Source organism: Eretmochelys imbricata, chromosome 6 (assembly GCF_965152235.1).
Source record: "Eretmochelys imbricata isolate rEreImb1 chromosome 6, rEreImb1.hap1, whole genome shotgun sequence".
NCBI classification, from domain to species: Eukaryota; Metazoa; Chordata; order Testudines; family Cheloniidae; genus Eretmochelys; species Eretmochelys imbricata.
In genome coordinates this window covers 16,625,048-16,645,530 of record NC_135577.1, presented here as the reverse complement: position 1 = coordinate 16,645,530, position 20,483 = coordinate 16,625,048, and the positions used below count along the sequence as shown (strand labels likewise).

At 52.4% G+C, this 20,483-nt stretch overlaps 1 protein-coding gene across 1 annotated transcript in view; it reads left to right on the top strand.

The window, feature by feature from the left end:
* Window positions 1–6,444, top strand: part of SYT7 (synaptotagmin 7) — a 90,262-nt gene extending 83,818 nt beyond the window's left edge. Inside the window, exon 13 of the mRNA XM_077819929.1 lies at window positions 6,340–6,444. Within this exon, the coding sequence (XP_077676055.1) occupies window positions 6,340–6,444 (105 nt within the window). The remainder of the gene's footprint in view (window positions 1–6,339) is intronic.
* Window positions 6,445–20,483: the final 14,039 nt, after the last annotated feature.

The window sequence follows — 20,483 nt, the reverse complement described above, 5'->3', positions numbered from 1 at the left end:
TGGCAATAGGGAGAAGCGGCCTCAGTGAAATCCACTGGCCTAACTGATTTCACTGCAGGCTCAGCAGTGGTTCTCTCCCATCCGTGCAGTGAGACCAGCGAGGACAGCAGCATTTTCCTCCCCCATTTAACTACGCTGCTTCTCTTGCTTTAAATGGTGTCTCCCGCTGAGAAGGTTCAAACCCTCACAGTTCTCTGCAGGCCATGCACATTACATTAACATTGCAGGGCTCCGTATTGACTCTTAAGGATTGTACAGACAGCATGCCCAGCTCTTGGTTCAGGAGCTGATTTGTCTAGCTGCCGGCAGTGTTGCAAGCCCCACCTGGTATCTGGAGACCCAACAGGGGCCTGACTGCCTCCAGCATCATTCCAGGGACATTTGGCCAATGCGGGAGGCAGAATGGAATCCAGCTCACTCTCCTGTAGCTGGGAGGGGAGCAAGGTCTCTTGATCCAAACAAGCCATTTTCAACAGTTTTTCTCACCATCGCCATCCTTGAGAGTCAGGGGGTCAGATCCCCTGCTGATGTAAATCAGCATCGCCTTGGTGAGCTCAGCATGGGCTACACTGATGTACACCAGCTGAGTGTCTGACCCAGGATTGTTTAGAGGGGAGAAAAGAGGTTTTTTTCTCCTCTCTTCTAATTCAAAAATAGATGAACCAATTATGCACAAACTTTTCAGAAAAGCTTCCTAGACTTTGCTACAGTGACAGGCATGTAGATTAGATTAGATAGATTACACACAGTAGGTAGGTTCATGTGACACTTTTGGGGGTTACCCCAGGTGGCCAGGGTGAATAACTACCACCTACATACAGCATAAGAGAGGCTTTTCTGTGCCCCCCAGAAGAAAGCCTCCCAATTCTATAGGCAACCCAAGTGCTCTGATCCAGGCTCCGCAAGCCTGCTACTCTTCCCCTCTGCAGGCTAGCAGTTAGTACACCCCACCTGCCGGGTGTAGCGTGCGGGTACTGGGTGGTGTTAGTGACCTGTGGAATGGAGGAGGTCAGACTGGATGCCCTGCTGGGCCCTTCTGGCCTTCAACTCTACAACTCTGTGACCTTGTTACACTCTCATGTCCAGTCCCTGGTCTTCCAGACACCTGCAGTGTACACCAATCTGCTGCCTCTGTGGAAGCCATGTATTCTGTCCTGCAGCAATCTCCTCCTGGCCTTGGTTATACTGAGGGCTGCCCCTCATCCCCCTCCCCTGTGGACATCTCGCTGTTCTCTGCTGCTAAGGGTGTGGAGATCTCACCTCCCACGTCAGCTGCCTCCCCCTCTGCAGGGTGTGTGTCTGGGACCCCAGGGGGACACTCCCTCTTGCTGCAGGTCACAATATTAACAGCCCTAGGCAGTGAAATAATATCATTCCCCACTCGCACATCTACAGGTATATTCTGGAGAACCCCCGCCTTAAAGTTCCTTTTAAACCTTCCCCCACAAGCTCAGTGTGAGCCAAAGATCCCATGGTTTTGGATTACCCCAGGGCCAAGGGCTTTACCCTCTCTCCTGGGAGCACATCAGACTCCTTAATCATATCCTCCTTGACAAGTGGGTCATGGACCCCTGTGTCCCTCCAGCCTCGGCACATTCTGCTGTTTACCTTGGCATCTTTGTCCACCTCCAGTAGGTCAAACTGGACAAAATTAACTGGGATCCTCTCATGGACCCTGGGGGGCTCTGGACCGGGGATTCCTTAAACTGCCCAGTTCAGGGTTGGCATTGGGATTCCACGTAGGAAGCACATTGAGTCTAGTGAATGCATGAGGAAGCAAACAGGTAACAGCTTCTGGGACCATCCCACTGGACTGGGAACCTGTTATTGGTGTTGCCAGGAGGGGACCATTTCTGGGGTGGTATGAATTTAGACCTACCTCTCCTGCCTTCTTCCCCAGGACAAATCAGGGACCTTCCTTTATGCCGGGATGTTGCCCATCCCTCTGTGGCATGCACTCCACAAATGGTCTTGCACCTATAGATCAGCTCCATCTTTTACAGTCATTGGGGTTTTATCCCACACTGCAGCCCTTACTTCATCAGTGCTGCAGGCATCAAAGAATGGCTCGTGAACAAACATGTCGACCAGCTTTTCACAACCCTCTGCCCCTTTGCCCCTTAGCCACTTGCTTAAATAATCCCATTTTATAAACATAGTTCCCGTGACTCATCTGATCATGTTTGCTGAGGTTTCTAAACTGTAGGCGATATGCCTCGGGGGATTTGAAACATTTTCAATAGTTTCCTTGCACCGATCATAAACCAGAGCCTCCCACAGATCCATATAATTAAACACGTGTAAGGCTTTATCAGAGAGTTTAAGAAGCAAGACAGTCATTTTTGTGCACCAGGAATCTGGTGTACTCTGTGAATCCTCTCAAAGGTAATCAGATGCTCCTCTATAGACTGCCTGTCCCTGCAGCTTGGGCATCGCTTCTCATAGCTGGTTGATCCCTGGGGAGCGGGGCACTACCCCTGGATTGAGGGCTCTTATTTTGTAATTCCAGCACTCTAAGCTCCTGCTCACCTGTGTTCATGCTTTCAGCACCATCAGTCTCCAATGGGCAGCTTCCTGGACTGCTTTCTCTCTCTTGCAGCGTCTCTCCTCCATCCACCTCTGGTGCTCTCATTCCTTTTCCAATTTCACCAACTCCGATCTGGTCATCTGGGATGAAGTGGGAATGTTCTTAATGGTTTGTCAAAATACTCTGTGTGTGCCTCAGTTTCCCCCATGTGTTACTTAAGTGTCTACTTCTAGGTGGTGGGACAAGGGTGTGTAATCATTACAGAGACCCCCCAGGTGTGACTGCCTGGGCTCAGACAATGGCCAACACTCAGTATGCTGGCAGCTGATTGCCGGGGCCCATCCTCTGCAAGAGCAAGCCAGAGATGTTGGAGAACAAAGCGCCGGGTGGAGGCCAGGTGACCCGTTTGCCCAGGAAAGAGACAAAGGCCGGAGGAGGGGCAAACTGGGTGTGACAGAGGCTGGGCTGCTGGAAGCTGGTTAGTCTGTGGTTGGGGGATTGAAGAGGGGAAAGCTCTGGGCTCGGGATTACCCCCTGCCCTCCAGGATGGACTTTGCTGAAAGTTCCTAATTTCTGTGCTAACAAACTCTGTTCTACGCTGTGTTCCCGACGACAAATAAGCCCTTCTGTTTTCTACTGCTGACTGCAGAGTGGGGATGCACGGCCCCTTTTGGAGCGTATAGGGCTTCCCCAGGTGTCCCATCCAGGTGGACTCACTGCGGGAAGCTCACGGTGTGAACAGGGGCACTGAACGCTCCGAGGTCAGACCCAGGAGGCGCTGGAGCCAAGGAGGTGTGCCCTGGTGAGAGTGTGCCCTCAGGGGAGACACGCTGCTCTAGAGTCTTGTCTGACTTCATTCAGAGCAGTTCCAGAGCACCCAGCCTGTGACTACGTGACACCATCTCCAGCCGAAAGGCTGCTTTGTTGAGGGCTGTGCCAGGCTGGCCCCCGTTGCTGGGAGTCGCACCCAGATCTGCATTCCCCACATTTTCATTCATTCCCGAGGGATCTAGCCGCTCTCCCTACAACTTGTTCCATGAGCGTAAACCTCGTTCCTGCAGCGGCTGATCCACATTGGGCACGCAGCTGCTCTGACTGCCATGGAGTCCTTCTGCAATGTGTTTCATGGCCACTGTGCACTGGCCTTTGTTCTGTGGCCCTCTCCCGAAATAGACAGAAACCAACAAAATGTCTCCTTTTTCTCTCCTGTCTCTAACTGTATTACCTTCCAGCCTTTAGGATAAGTCTGTCAGTGTACGTTGTACATGCCTTGAGCCTGAACTTCTGCTGGCCCTTTTTCCTTCCCTTGTACAGCCACAGACATTTGTCTCAGTTCAGAATCGGGGCATTTCATTAACATCAGCTTAGTCCTGATGGTCCCCTACTCACAGTTTTTCCTTGGCGTTCTTTTGTCTGTCTCAGTGCTCAAGCCTGCATCTGCTGCAGGCTGCAAACCCAGAGCTGGGCTGGGTCGGTGGATGTCCGTTGTTCTCAGGGTTGATTGAGTCCGCTCTGGAGACCCATCCTGCCTCAGGCGACAAGTTTCACCTCCAATGGCTTTGGAACCCAATATTCTACAAGTGATATAACGCTACAATTATTCCCCATACAGCTAGGAGGCCAGGTGTCCAGTTCTGAACCAGGCAGTTCTCTTTGTGGGCGGTTTGTCCCGCATCCAGTACTGAGACAAAACCGGATGTGGTTTTGTCCGTTATCAGACAGAGGACACCATTTTGAAGAGTGCGCCACTCCGCCCCTGCTGGTGGGACCTTGCATGCACCCTCACTCCGGCAGGTGTGGGGTCACCAGCGGGATCAGGCCCATGCCATTCGCAAAATATCCAGTATTCAAGAAATGAATGAGTGGCCACCCTATGTACAAACATCCTGCAATAACCATGATAATTAGCTCATTCTTAGCTTTTAGAGTCCACAAGACCCCTTGGTTGAAATATCTGGAGGACAGTTGGACACAGATGTAATATACCTGCCTGGGCATGTCTGTGTCAAAAGGTAGGTAGGTAGATCAAGTGTGGTACAGCAGGCAGGGCAAGAGAGAGAGAGAGAGAGACATTTCATTACTAAAGGAAATCCGTTGAGAAAGTTCCAAGCAATAGAGCAAAGAACTTGAAAGAAACTTGCAAAGGAAAATTGTCAAGTATGTTCCAGGCAACTGCAGCCCGAGACTGAGAATAGATTGCCCTCTACAACCTCAACCACAGCTCTGCTGCTGGCAACATGATAATAACTTCTGATTGAATAATTACCAGTATATAGCATACCTTAAGTCAAGCTATGAAATCCTGTTACTTTGAGTGACAATCACAAGTCTCCATTAGTGCATCTGGAACACATGTCTCAGCTGTCAGCATGCAGGAGGGTTGACACGCACATTTTCAATGTGGCTGTATAGAAAATCGGCAGATAAAAATAACCCAGCCTGTGCGGAGGGGTTTTCACTCACTTGCATTGCCTTGTAGCTAATTCTGACGCCTCCATCAAATTTGCTTGGCAGAGGAGGGATGCAGCTGATGTTATCACAAGAGGTCCATGGAACGGGGCTGTGGATGAGAGGCCCAAGGAGGAGAAGGGTTGAGATTTAGTGGCCAGAGATGCATGCCCCAAAGAGGAACCTGGTGCCTAATTGCAGAGCTTCTCTGCACTGTGCCTAATTGCCTGGAACTGGCAGGTGGTTGGTGCTTTTCTCTGAACGGTGTTGCCAGTGGTTAGCAAAGTAGAGGTGTCGTGTTAGTGACACAGCCTCACGTCCGTAGGTGGCGAATTATATGGGCCCATGGTGCCCGTGCTCCACCAATATTTAGGAACGTGGACCCGGCTCCACCAATGTTTGGGCTTACTGCGCTTTGGGGGACCCGGCACTTCAGGGGGACATGGGATCTAGGGCAGCCTGTGTGGTTAGCAGGGGGCCTGGTGCCGGCAGCAGTGAGCAGCCTGCCCTGCCGGCTACCGGTGTCGCTCGGGGGAGGGGGCGGAAGCCAGAAAGTGGCGGGGTGAGGCTTGGGGGAAGGGGTTCTGGGCACCACCAAAAATTATACAAATCTGGCGCCCATGCTCACGTCCCGCTGAATATCTGTCTGCTTCAGAGCATGGGTCATCTCCAGATAGCCAGAACATCTCAAGGGCACCTCCCTGGCAGCTGCAACCCCTCCTGTTCACCAGTGGGCCTGCACAGCTAGCTGGTCCTCTTCTCCCCCAGACCCACCAGCCCACCACCTTGCTACCCTGGCCACGCCTCTCTTGCCGGTCCATCAGGCTAACTCCAACAAGGGCAGGGGGCTGGCTTGGGGGACAAGAGCTGGGAGGCAGGTTGAGGCGTGGGGGCCACAGAACTTAGTGTACAAAGAGGGAGGGCAGCAATAGAATAGGAAGGAACATGCTGGGAGCAGGACAACGAGAGGAGAGATACGGTCATGGGCAAGGCTGCAAGGGTTTGGATGAGGAGCCAGAGCAGGACTTTACTTGTGTAAATGGTGGACTTTGAAGTCTTTAAATCAAGATTTGAGGACATCAGTAACTCAGCCAGAGGTTCAGGGTCTATTGCAGGATTGGGTGGGTGAAGTCCTATGGCCTGCAACGTGCAGCAGGTCAGACTTGATGATCATGATGCTCCCTTCTGGCTTTTAAAGTCTCTGAGCAGGAATCCAGTGAGCTAAAGGGAGGCCAATGGAGTCAATGCAGCAGGAAGGAAGGTGACCCTAGCTGCAGTGTTGGAAGGGGGTGGTGCAGAGCTGAGCTGTGGCCCAGGCACACAAGGAGGGGGAGTCAGTGACTCTCGGGTTTCTCTCCCTGTAGATTTACCTGTCCTGGAAGAGTGGCCCCGGCGAGGTGAAGCACTGGAAGGATATGATCTCCCATCCCCGGCAGGCCGTGGCACAGTGGCACCAGCTGAAGGCCTGAGCGGCAGCGGCTGAGAATTGTTTCTGGCTTTCACCGCTCGGAGTCGACGTTTCTTGGCCATACTCTCACTACTTTATGCACAACGGAGGCACCTGGGGATCCCCCTAGGGGATGAGCTCGGGGCTGACAAGGAGCTGAGGGTGTGAAGTTGGCGACGTTTCCAAACTCTGGGAAGCAGCGTTGGCCGCCCGCTGCGTCCACGGAGCGCCCGGCACCAATGGGAGCATCTTTAGTGCCCGACTTCCTGCTTTAGCCTTTCCTTCTGACTCGTTACGCCGAGAGAGAGACGCCAGCCCTCTAGGTGGGAAGAAGCCTCGGCGCTGGTTTGTTTTGGCCCTGGGGGGAGGGGAAGTGGTGTTGGCGCGACTGGCTCTGTGAGGTGGTGAGAGGAGGAGACGCCTCCGCCACACGAGACTTCCTACGAGTTCTTCCAGCCCAAGGCCCGTTGGGAGCGGTCCCCCGAGGAAGCCAGCTTCTCCTAGGGGGCGCGTGGGCCTAGGAGGGGGGCTGGCAAGGGGGACGCGCCTTTCGTCTCCTTGAGGTCATTTATTTTTAATTCAATAAAACTTGTAAGAGTAATAAGAATAATATAAGTAATAGCGGCTAGAATCCCATCCTGGCCAGGGCTGGGGGAAGCCGCGTCACTCCAACAGCCTCCTGTGCGTTTGCTGTGTGTGTGTGTATAAGCGTGTTGTAAGTGTCACATGTTTGCGTGCGGGCTGCTCACGTCTCTCTCGCTCTCTGCCCTGCCTGGGAAGCAACCCCTGATCCCACAGGACAGTGGTGGTTCCAGTGCGGGAGGTGGGGTTTTTTTAATTGGCTGGTGCTTGGCGTTTGAAGGAACTGATGCCACAGGGGGAGTGGGGCCAGTCTCTGCTGCCAGTTGATGCTTGATAGGGAGGGAGGCGGAAGGAGCCGGCCACCAGACAGGGTCTCCCCTCGTGACCACTCTGTTGCATACGGGATTGGAAGCCATAACAGATGGATCGGTAGCCAAACTGGGCTCGGCTTTAGGGCTAATGAGAGCTTGACTCTAGACACCTCCCTCTGGCTGCTGAGGGCCTCATCCTGCTCAAACTGAGAGAATGTCCCAGCTCCCAAACACTGCCACGCTCCCAGGCATATGGACCCCGAAACAGCCCACCCCTCCAGCACTCATCCCCCAACAAGACCCCAGACACCCTCACCACAAACAGCCCACTCCTCCAGCACCCATCCCCCAACCCAACCCCAGACACCCCACACCCTCACCGTACACAGCCCACCCCTCCAGCACCCATCCCAACCCTAAACACCCTCACCATGCACAGCCCACCCCTCCAGCACCCATCCCCCAACCCGACCCCAGACACCCCACACCCTCACCATGCACAGCCCACTCCTCCAGCACCCATCCCCCAACCCGACCCCAGACGCTCCACACATTCACCATACACAGCCCACTCCTCCAGCACCCATCCCAACCCCAGACATCCTCACCATACACAGCCCACCCCTCCAGCACCCATCCCCCAACCCGACCCCAGACACCCCACACCCTCACCATGCACAGCCCACTCCTCCAGCACCCATCTCCCAACCCGACCCCAGACGCTCCACACCTTCACCATACACAGCCCACTCCTCCAGCACCCATCCCAACCCCAGACATCCTCACCATACACAGCCCACCCCTCCAGCACCCATCCCAACCCTAAACACCCATCCCCCAACCCGATTCCAGACGCTCCACACCTTCACCATACACAGTCCGCTCCTCCATCACCCATCCCCCAACCCGACCCCAGACACCCCACACCCTCACCATGCACAGCCCACCTCTCCAGCACCCATCCCCCAACCCGGCTCCAGACGCTCCACACCCCCACCATACGCAGCCCACCTCTCCAGCACCCATCCCCCAACCTGACCCCAGATGCCCCACACCCTCACCATACGCTGCCCACCCCTCCAGCACCCATCCCCCAACCTGACCCCAGACGCCCCACACCCTCACCATACGCTGCCCACCCCTCCAGCACCCAATCTGCCCTAGGCCTCAGAGGTGCTGTCTGTGAAGGTTTCCCACTTGCTATCTGTCTCCCCCTAGCTGTGGGATTGGATATGGCCCCTCCTCCTCAATCCAAATGTGATGCCACCCCATGATGGGGTCTCCTGCATGGGCTGCGGTAGCAGGCGGCCATTTCCCGGTGGCCCATTTGAGCCCATACCAAGCGCCCCACTGGGCCACGTCCGCCGGAGCAGCTGACTGGGCACCTTGGGTGCTCTGTTCCCCACCCCCCACCGTTCTGGGCATTGCTGCTCATTTCCTGGCAGTACGACACTGGGGCAAAGGGGCTGCACCTCGCCTACGAACGGGCACAAAAGAACGAATGTCACCCAGACGCCCCTGCTAGGTGGTGAAGAACGCCAGAGCGCTGGGGCATGGGAACGCTGTGGACACATCCCACCCCCACATGCCCTTCGCCCACCATTCCCCACAAGCAGGGGGCCAGACTGGCCTAGCTGTGAGCGCGCCAGGCCTGCTGCTACGCCACTGCCTACACCGCCCCCTGCTGGGAGCGGCTGGCACCGGCCTAGCCAGGAGCAGCCCATGGCCCGCACTCCCCGCACGACCCTGCCTGCTGCCCAGCACGTCACGCAGCCCCAGGGCTCCGAGCTGCCCCGGCCCTTCCTCTGCCCCTTTGAAGGGCCTGTTACTCTCCATTCCCGCCAGGGCTGAGCCGGGGGGGGGGGCGGGGTTGTGGTGAATTAAGCATCGGCCTCGCTAGACCCTGCTAGAGAGCTAGCTGGAAACTGCCCGTCTGCTTTGGAGCCCAAGCCATGGGCCTGGCGAGAGCGCCCGCACGGCTGCAGAGCCTCCACCAGGTGGCACTGTAGGGCCATAGGCAGAGCAGCGCCGGGGCTCTGGCTCCGGCTGATCGCCCTTGGAGTCACTGCCCGGGTTGCTGGCCAGGGAGCCCCGCAGAGACTAGGCGCTTCCAGAGTTGCCCTCCCGGCCCCCCATCTGCATGGGGCTGGTCCCTGATTCCCCCGCTGGCAGAAACACAGCGCTCAGGCCCTGAACTAGACTCAAGGCAGGCGGCTGGTACATGCCAGCCAGCTCTCCCCAATCCCTGGGCCAGTACAGCTGCCCCCTTGCTATGCATGGCCCTCTGGGACCCTCTTTCCAGGGCACCATGGCTGCTCCCCTGCTGAGGCCTGGGCTCCTCACCCTTGTTCTCCAGCCCCATGTCGCTGGTTCCCCCCCCCCCCCCCAGCCACTCCTCTTACTGGGGCGCCATAAAATGGTTCACCTTTGCCACACAGGCCCCCCCCCTCGCAAAAAAAGTGTGTCCCCCCTCCAAGCCGGGCTCCTGTCACCAGTTCACTGTTCTCAGCCCACCCACACCCTCCCGTCACACACAGGGCTGCAGTGCCCAAAGCTGGCTGCTTGAAGGGACTCTGCCCCCCCCCACACACACACACACCTTGCTCTGCCCACCGTGGGTATGTTGAGTGCTGAGGCAGCTGGCTGGATGGTGGAATAGGTGCTGAGGCCATTGGGTGGGAGGATGGCTGCTCGGTAGGGCGAGTGGGGTAGTTGCAAGGGTGCTGTGGATGATAGATGGGAGGGTGAAGGTCCTTGGGGTGGGTGTCAAGACTGATAGATGGGGGGAAGGGTTAAGGGATCCAGACCTGATTGAGGGAGAGGGTGTCAGGGCTGGGTACTGGGACTGATTGGTGCACGTGTGCCTGGGGTGGCTGCAGGGGCAGCTGGGTGGATGGCTGCGTTAGGTACTGAGACCACTGGGTAGGCTGGTGCCTGGGGTGGTGACTGGGTAGGTGAATGGCATGATAGGGTGAGTGCTGGGGTGTCTCGGTGCTAAGTGGATGGTTAGGTATCGGGTCGGGTACTAGGACGTGTAGGTGGGGGGAATGCGAGGGGGGATACCAGGGTGAAACCAGGTAGAGGGTGTGCTCCCCTAGACCATGGGAGCTCTGCATTTAGTGATGTCTAGGCTGCCTTGCTGCACTCATGCCCGGCTGGGTGGTGGAGTCACATGGCACATTGCCCTGGGTGATGACAACATCTATTCAGTTTCCCTTGTGATGTTCTGGAACCCTCAGAGCTGGGGTGGGGGGCAGGGAACACTGTGTCCATTGTTGGGTGAGATCATTAACGCCTACTGACGAGGCCAGCTGCCTCTCATTAGCGGTCCTCACTAGGTCCATGCACACGCCGTCCTCGCTTGACGCTGTCAGTCTCACTGGCCTTGCTCTAATCTACCCTTTTTTAGATGAGATCACTGAAGAGACTGTGGGAGGACACCTTGGGTGTCATGTAGAGTCCGTAGGTTGCCTTGATTCCTTTCCGTTTGTGGCATGGAGGCTGCACTAGTCTTGCTGCCTGATGAGCTCCTAGTGATGGACAAAGTTCAGGTATCACCATGTTCCTTGTAGATCTGCCAGCAGCCTTTGGAGCTGAGGACCTTGAGGGTTGGTTGACTCTATTGAAGATCGTAGCTAGGGCTGATGAGATGGCTCTGGCGTAGGTCTGCTGAGGGCAGGTGATGCTGGGCAATTGCTTTATTGACGGAAGGACATGTTCATGTGTGGTATGCTGCAATTCCATTAGGTCCTGTTCAGTTTGTGTGTGAGGCCACCAGGGGCAGAGGAGACTGAGACATTACAGGCCACAGCAATGTCCTTGTTATGTCAGTGGCAGGTCGCGCACCATCTCCATTTCCTGGCGCAATGATGCTGGTAGGTTGGGTACCAGTTAGAGTGTATGGCTGGGGGTTATTGAAAGGTTGTTCCCACCCTTTATTAGCGCAGGTCCAAACTGGAGGTGCTGTCAGAACTCCAGCCTCCCCCGCAATCTCAGGCATCACTGGCAGCTTTTATTCTTCTGCCTCTAGTCAGACGATTGTGACCATCTCACTTGGACCTTGATTGTTATTCAGGCATTGATGGCCTCCAGACTGGATTTCTGCCGTGCACTCTACACTGGCAGTCCCTTGGAGATCATCTGGGTTGTAGCACTGGTGCGAAACCTGGTAATGAGCTGTGTCCGGCCCAGTGAAAACGTTACACCTATTCTTCCAGAGGCTATAGTAGATTCCCATGAGCTTCCAGGTGTGATTCACGGTGTCACTACTAATCTATAAATCACAGGGTTGTTTAGGTCCTCACTACCGGTGCAACCACCTCCTTGGGTGCCACCTTGATAATTGATGTCACTCTCAGTCTTAGGTTATTCATGATTTTAAAATCTGTTGGGGCAGCCTCAGGGAAGGCTCTCAATGCACGCATTCACTTCTGCTTCCATCCAGCCAACAGAGCCCAAGGTTCGTAACCTGGTGGGCGTGATGTAAGGACCACCTACTCTCTCAGACCTTCCCTGATTGGGGTGACTGATAGGCTCTGTACAGTAGTTCACCTATTTTTTAGGGCATAAGAGTCTTTTCTTTGGTTGACATAGTTATTGTGTTATGGTATTTTTTCTACATAACGTGCAGGTGCCTAGAGACATTTGTGATGGGCACATTTTTATAAAATTAACAATAAACCATGACGGGAGGACGGAAGAAGGCCTACAGGTGATGGGGAAAGGGTTGGGATCTCCTAGAAAGGGTTGGGTGGACTTTTGGTTCTTTCTTGTTCCCCCATTTTGTGGCATCACTTTGCAGCTGAGCCAGTTCTTCAAAGCCCAGAGGAAGTGCTAATAGGTTTATTTATTGGTCTGTGGGGGAAGGGACCCTGGGGAAGAAAAGGCCACTTAAAAACGCAGAGAGCAAGAGAGACGGTGAGACGGCCCTTAGCGATCTGCACTCATTAGGTGAAATAGTTACCGGTTTACTACAGAAATAAAAACCAAACTCGTATTGATGTGGGAGGGGCGACAGCGTCTTTTTATTTTTGTGCCCCACCCATGCAGCTCTCAGCCAATCAGATGCAAGGAAACATTCCAAAGGGATACTTTTCGCAAAGGGGGACTTTCGCACCAAAGCAAACTTGAAAACACGCAGCTTCCCATGTCAGTATTTGAGCTGAGCTGTGTTGATGGGAATGGTTTCTCACCTGCAGCCCTTCCTCTGCCTCTTCCTGAGCCTCCGGCAAAGTCCGAGCTAGAGCTAGTCCAACTATGGGATGAATGATCTTCGTCCAGAGCCCCATTCCTTCTAATATACACTATTTGTTATTCGGCCATAGCTCGGGTGATACCGGTGGTTCAAAACTGTTTGAAACTGCTGCTGTTTCTGCTCCACTGATTGCATGATGGAACCATTCACAACAGGAGGAAAAAAATTAACCAACTTTCTGGTATGAACTTTTGCACCAACCTGTGCTAAAATTGTGACTAGGTCCTGTGTCGCTAGCCCCTGGCCAAACACTCCCAAATTACAAGTGTGACAACCCTCAGGCAGCAGAGTGAACAGAATTTGGCTCATTTGGGCACAAAACTATTCAGGACTCAAGGGGCAAGGGGCGTTTTACTAGTCCACCCACTCCTGTCAGAAGTCTGCCTCAGTGACAGCCCAGGCTGTGGCCATGGTTACAACTGTGATGTCTCAGCTTTGGCATGGTGGCTCTTGCTGGACAGTGGAAGAAACAGAAGGGGGACGTGTGCAACCCCAAAGGGAAAGAGTAAACTTGTCACCTGTGGAGGTGTTAAGGTGAGGCCAGCCCTGGGGTCCTCCGTGTCTGACGTGGAGCTGCCCTCTGAACTCCTGCTCCCTGGTGGCCTTCCACCCCCCTCCAGGCTGGGGTTTGGCTCCACAACTTCCAAAATTCTCAGTGAAACTGATTCAGTTTTGACCATCACATCGGTCCCCGTGTGGCCTCAGGAAAACTGCTGCACCTCCGTGGGACTCTGATTCTTCTTTGGTACAACAGGGATATTCCTACTTCCAGCCCAGGCTGAATTCATGACATGCTGGGAGATCCGGGCTAGCAAAGGGGCAGGGGTAGCTAACATCCCAGAAGTCCTGGTACCCATTCCTGCATTGGCAGCCATGTGACCAATGTACGCAGCTAATGTCATGTGGAGTTGTAAAGCCACAAAAGGAACGTATTTATGCACCAAACTAAAGTTTTGCCTGCGATGAAAGTCCCTCTTTAAAGTGCTGGACAATCTTGACAGAAATAATCATGTTAAGAATATTTGTATTTTTTTTCATATTCTCTCTCCTTTTTTTTGTAATCAAAGACACTTCTAAACCTGGCAGAGGAAGGGAAGAGGAACTGAACGGGTTTCATGCTGCTGGCTAACAGCAATGGTGGCACTGACTGGCTGATAATAAGCAGGGTGGTGGCGTGGAGGGGCAATAGTTGCCATTCAACTAATGAGGAGGCAGCAGGTCTAATGGTTAGTGCAGAGAGGACATGAAGCCAGGATTCCTGGGTTCTATCGCTGACTTTGCCACTGACTCACTGTGTGACTTTGGGCAAATCACTGAACCTCGCCATGCCTCAGTTTCCACACTTGTAAAAAGGGGCTAATAATACTTCCCTCCCTCGCTGGGGGGTAGGTTGTGAGGCTTAATCTACAAGAACCAGTTTCGGATCCCCAAAGTCACATAGCGTCGTCCCCCAGTGCCACAAGAAACCCCATTGACTTCAGTGGCATTTTTTGTGGAGCAAGGTGCTTACTTAACACGAGTAACAGGAGACAAATCCGGCCTCTGAGTAAAGCACTTTGAGATCCTTCAATGAAAGGTGCTAGAGACATGCAAAGTACTATTTTCATTATTGACCAAGCGGCCTCTCTGCCCGTGTTCTCACTGGCTTAGCAGCCGGGGCTAACCCGTTCCCCTTCCTTTCCCCAGAAGAGGTTTCTTTTGTATGGCTGGATTTCCAGGAGTTGCGTGTTCCTTTTTAACTCTAGAGCTCTTTGCTGTATCTTGTTCGGGTAGCTCTTCTTCATGTGCTGATAACCATCGAACTGGTGTGTAAAATACAAGAAAACGAAAAAACATAATGACTAAACTGTAGACTTCTTTGCTAGCAGCAACGGCAGCAGCTGGGCTAGACACCGCTGCTGCCTCATTTCTATTGTGTTTGGGCTGAAGAGATGTTAAACTCATGGCGTTGCCGTAATTTTATAATAGAAACAGAGAAAACACACCAAAAAAATTATAACGGGAGACAAATAACCCAACTACTTACTACTAAGCCAGCGTGATTTCATCATCTCGAATGTTTACGAGGTAGGATCGTTTTCTTTGAAGAACCATATTTTTGGAGACCTGGCCCCTCGTTTTGTGGAGGCGGCCTCTCTTCTGAATAATAAAGGACAGCAAATAACTCGGGTTTCAGCATTCTCTCTGGTCACTTGCAGTAGGGTGCCGGGGATGCGGGAGGGGAGTGGTGGGATGTGATTCACGCACAGCCCCACCAGGGGACGCAAGATGGGAGAATGGGATGGAAGGGGTGTTCCCACCATAGGGAGATCCAGGGATCAGCAGATCCTCTCCCTGCCCTCAACCTCTTGAGGCATTTTCATCTTCTCTATGGTTTCAGCTTCCCAAACAGCCTCCCAAGACATGGCCTGGATGTGGCAGAGGGGTAGGGTGGGCTGGGCTGTTAGGAGACCCAGAATGCTGTGCAAAATGCACTTCCTGCAGGCATGGACTAAGGAAACTGGCCTGTTACAGGGCTACAAAGCTTAGCCAGACGTTGATGCTCTCCAAAAGCTGGGGAACGTCTAGCTGGAGTGGGTGACCCTGGCCTTCTGACCCATGTTTGTAACATGGATCGCTCCCATTTTCACTGGAACCCGGAGAGATCCAGCCCCTAGTGCTGGCCTGGCTGGCTCCCCTTTCCTCCTACCGTTCTGCCTGGCCTCCTGAACAGCAGTGCTGTGCCAGTCACCCTGCCTCTGGGAGCATGGCCTCCGCTCCCTGCCTGCAACATATCCGCTTGCCAGTGGGCTTCTAGGCCCCTCAACCCTGGCAGAAGGTGACTTTGTCAGACCTCCAAACCCCTTTGGAGCCATGGCGAGAAATATTTGGGGCCATGGAGCCAGATGGAAAGTATTGGAGGACCCTGCGTAGAGGAGCAGGAGGCTTTTGAAGCACAGGAGAGGGGATTGGGGTGTGGGGACTGAGCGACTGGGGGAGGGGATGGATCGTACGGGTCTGCCAAGGGCTCAGTGTGCTCTTGGTGCTATAGCCAGCAGCACTGGCTTGGCAAAGAAAAGAAAGCAAGGAGCCGAGTGTGGAGCGAGAGGCTCCAAGAAATCCCAGCAGCAGAAAGGCCCAGACAAGAAGGAGACGAGTAAACCCATAGCAGGACTCTGAGCAGGGTGGAATACAGGGTAGTGAAGGGGCTGGGAGAGCACAGCCAGGAGATGCCAAAGGAGAAACACAGGTTCCCCCCCACCGGGTCCTTCACTATACTGAGTCCTTTGTTTAGACTGAAAGAGGACATGGGGCTGACTGGGATGGATAAAGGCAAGTGTGCCCCTGCCCCTGCCCCCTCTTTGGCAACTGCCCCAGGTTTTCACTTTAATAATTTAGGGCATCTACCCATGACGCTCTGCAAAGCCACGCCCTGACCTGCTCAGCAAAGGGTTTGCCTGCTACAAGGATAAACACCTAGTGCTACAGGCCCACAATGAACGGCGCTGCCCGCCTCCTGCCCCTGACTGTGTGACAGAAAGGGCTCCTCTGGTCCGCCCAGCAATTATCAATTGTGTTCACACTTGACAACCTTCTGTCCGCAAGGAGCAGATGGAAATGGCAGCACACTGCTAACTGTGCCCTTTCCTAGGGCGCTTCAAACAGGCCCTTGCGTCAGCATCTGACTGGCTTCCCGCACCTACAATGGGCTGGAAATCTGGAGAGCAAGGAGTTAGTCACAGAGGCACCTGACCAGCATGGAAGTGAATGAAAGCGGTTATGGACAGCAGCTGCACAGACAGCGATGAAATGGTGCTACTGGAGAAAGCCGGGGCTTTCTCCAGACCTGCAGAAGTCACAAAATCCCAGGTAAAAGCAATGGCTGCCGGAATGGAAGGTGATTGAAGCACATTCAGGCAAGGAAGAGCCATGCAAAAACACTGGCAAGTCCCCATTGCTGAAGGGACTGAAGCAAGCCACAGAGTCTTCACCCTCCCTTCCTCCCACCATGGGCACAGAAAATGTGCAGGAAGGAAACCTGCTAATGCAGAAATTACGCCAAGTGTAATAAAAGCCGTTGCTTTGCACAAGTCTCAGCCCTGAGCCACACAGATCCAGGCCCATCATTAGACTGCAGGTGACAAGAACAGTGTTTCTGACAGCAGGGAGCTTTTGATTGATAGGCACTAACAATGCCTCAGAAACAAATAAGTCATGTTCAAGCCAAACACCTACTAATCTCCCGCTAGGCACAGATACTCAGACTGTGAGACAGACACTCAACACCCCTGCCCTGCACATTTCAAACCCCGGCTTCCACGTGCCAACAAACGTGTCAGGCTGTGGAGGTGAACAGCTTATAGGTAATGGGCCCAGGATGAATCACTGGGGGGCTTGTGGCTTTTATTGATCCTTTGTGATGGATAAAGGGCTTTTTCGGCTTTTTTTTTTTTTTTTTTTTACACTAGAAATTCAAGACTAAGCCTGGAAGACTCCCCAGTGATTAGAAATCTAGTAACATGGTGGCCGTCAGGAGCCCAGGGAGTGAAAGCTGAGCAAGTGCCTGAACCAAAGACCATTGGTGTTGTTCCACAGACCTCAAATAGGCTTTGTCTCAGGCCCCAAGGGAGAGGCGAAGGAGGGACTTCAAGTTAGACTGTTTCACATTCTTTCAGATTGGTTTGATTTTTATTAACTCCAATGTCTAATTATCACAGTGGAGAGGATGACTTTGGTAAAGCCTGAGCACCTTCTCCCCTTTAATTATGGCATAAGAATGAGGCTCCTGGCGTAAGAACACATCCTCCAAGGTCCCCAAGAAGACCAGAGTTGGCATTCCTGGTATTTTATTTGTCCACCATGAAGAAGCAGAAAAGGGCATCAGCCCAATTTCCTGTAACTCCTTTGCAGGTCTGTTAAGCACAATGGTACAGAAGAACTAGAAAGCGGATTGAAAAATGCCACCTGTAAGCCTGCTGTAAACACTCAGTCACATCCAGTTATGGGCCTGGAAGCATGTTTGGAGCAGAGCACAATTGACATCTGCTCAGCATGGGGAGGCCCAGGGGAGCTGGTTACTGCTCCCTGATTTGCAGATTGCATCTGCGCCACTCTTCGCCTGGGACAGGCTGCTGTAACCTATACCCACTGAGCACAGCCACAGCGCAGCACACCCTGGCCACTGCCCCTCCCCACCCCGACATGCCCCTTACACTGGGGCTGAGTGGTGGTGCAGGGGTTCTGTTCTGCCCTGCCGGAGGAATTCTCAGCTGATGAGATCTGGCTGCTTTCCAGTCCCTTGAATGTATTATATTGGGGTTCTTTGTAGCTCCAGCTGAGATTACAAAACCTGCTGTTCTCACAGAGCATGCCGACATTTTCAAGAACTGAATATTTTTTCAGGTAAACATTCCTCTCATCTTGATCCAGTAGCCACCCCTGCCATCAGCACACCAAGAAAAATACCACTTGCAAACTGAAATTGCCTCCAGCAGGAATTAGACCACGCAGTAAAAGCAGGGATTGTCACTAGCATGACAGGAGCTACAAACAGTCATTTACAAACTGCTATTTACCAGTTAGAGAAAAAGCCCCAAACAAGCAAACTCAGTCTGTCTGGACCCTCAGCAGCATAGGTGAGCAACATAATGTCCACATTACGCCAGACTTTGAAGACAATGGGCCAGATCCTCAGCTGGTGCAAATCAGCATGGCTGTGCTGAGCATCTGGCACATTACACGTACACTAACTGGCTCCTCCGGAGTGCAGGATGTGAGGCCAGAGTATTAAGCAATTCAACTGTCTGAAGAGTCATCGCGAGTCTATTTTTGACTGATTTTAACCAGGACAAATTCCTTTGTCCACCGTTTGGCATCAGTTCAGCATAAGAAAAATTCCAGTACCAGACTGATGAGACACATGAAAGACTCAACAGAGCTGCAGTCACTTGACATCATCCAAATATTTGGGGGAAACTCTAGAAATCACCTGACCAAGGGGCACATCTTAGGCCAAGGAAAAGTGTGATCTGCATCCCAGATGTAGCATTGCTGCAGGTGGGATCAAACTACCGTCACTACGATCAAGAACAAGGAATGACCCCAGGACTATTGTTCCGAGCTAGAGTCAATACTTGGCCCATTTAGCCCAACCTGTCCAGGTCTGTGAAAATAGAAGAAACTCATGCTCAAAGGTATCAGAAAAGAAGCAGGTCCAGCGTTTATCTATTTTGATCCAAAAGAACAGCTGATGCTACAAGCAGATGCATTTAAGAATGAACTTATTCTGCTCTTCCAGAAGGGCCACCCCTCTGTTATGCAACCAGTTCATTCACACCAACGGGGAACATTGTGCACAAACAGCAAAGGAGCCACAGGCACTGGTATTTGGCCACAAGCGCTTTCATCAATATAGGTATTGATCCCCACGTTAGAGTTAAATCCAGCCATGAATTATTTCCATCAATCCTGAAATAACCATTCACTGCAGGATTCTCCAATGGCAGATGCAACAGCCACGCTGTGCATCGTCCACGGAGAGAGAGGCCTGTTGACAAGCTGTTAAAAAAATAACAAAAATCCATTACTGATAACACCAGCGAAAGAATGAACATGCAGGACCACCTGGGAAATTCTGAAGTGCCAGGAAGTGATCGGAAAGTGACAGAGGCAACTAAAGGGGAAGAACAAAATACAACTTTGGAATTAGCAGTAGGGGGTAGACTGCTAGATACTGAAAAAGGAATGTCCCTGCTTCTTTGCCAAATAATGGAAACAGAGAGAAGCAATCTCATTTTTGAATGGTGTAATCTTTAAAAGCAAGAAAAAATAAAATCATTTCCTAGCGGTTCTTGCTCTCTGAAGATGTAGGGGCAAATCCTCAGCTGGTGTAAACTGGCATGGCTTTACTGAAATCAATGACGCTATGCTGATTTGCACCAGCTGGGCATCTGGCCCATCAAAGTCAGTGGATTACTGATTTTAGGTGTATAAAACCAGCATAAGACCAGGAAGAAATTCTCCTAGCTGTGAAGTTCTGAGCAGTTAGGTACCCGTAAAGGGATGTCTCATGTCACACACGCACTTCCCCCTCTCTCAATGACTAGGTTGCTTTTCCTTGTTCCCTGGTCAGTTCCTTCCAAAGCAAGAGGCAAAAATAATCCCACCAGGCAATTAGCAAAACTAATAGGCAGAAACTCCAGAGCCCCAGGTCTGCGGGGAAGAGGGGAGAGCACTAATCCACTGGGAGGAGAACAAAAATTCAGACAAGTGATTTCATTGATTTCCAAAGATACCATCTCATTTGATTCTCTTCTTGAATACTAAACCACACTGTACCAGATACTACAATAAGAACTAATAACAGAGTAAAACAAGGGATATATGTGCCTTGAAAGGTAACAGATTTTTAACATGGAAGAATAAGGTATCTCCTAAAAATGCAACTGCTGGACAATTTCAAGAGAGATCCCAATTAAATAAAACTCCAGGGGGCAGCAGCATCATGGTGAGCCCAACCTTGAAGGCAGTTTAAGCACCGATAAATCAAGCCTGGATTGTTGCTGAAAAGCCAAGTCTAAACAGTGATGCTTGGTAAATGAATGCAGCGTAAACCAGGTGGCTGCACTGCAAATCTGAACAGAGACAGATTTGACAACGGTTGCCGAAACTGCTCTTCTGTGAATGGAAGGACCCTTGGCAGGTCGTAACAGCAAATCCAAAGAGCCATTTAGCTACAGCTCTCTTGGGAACAGCAGAACCTATTGTACTGGTGTCAAAGCCAGCCTCTCCCTGGATTAGCCCCCAATCAAAGCAGTGTCCTGGGGTATGGCCGTTGTCGCATATTAGCTGCTACTTGGAGCCACAGGTGAGAGTTGGGTATAAAATGAAGACCAATGAAAAAGAACCTCTCAAGAGTGCAACTGTCTTGACTTT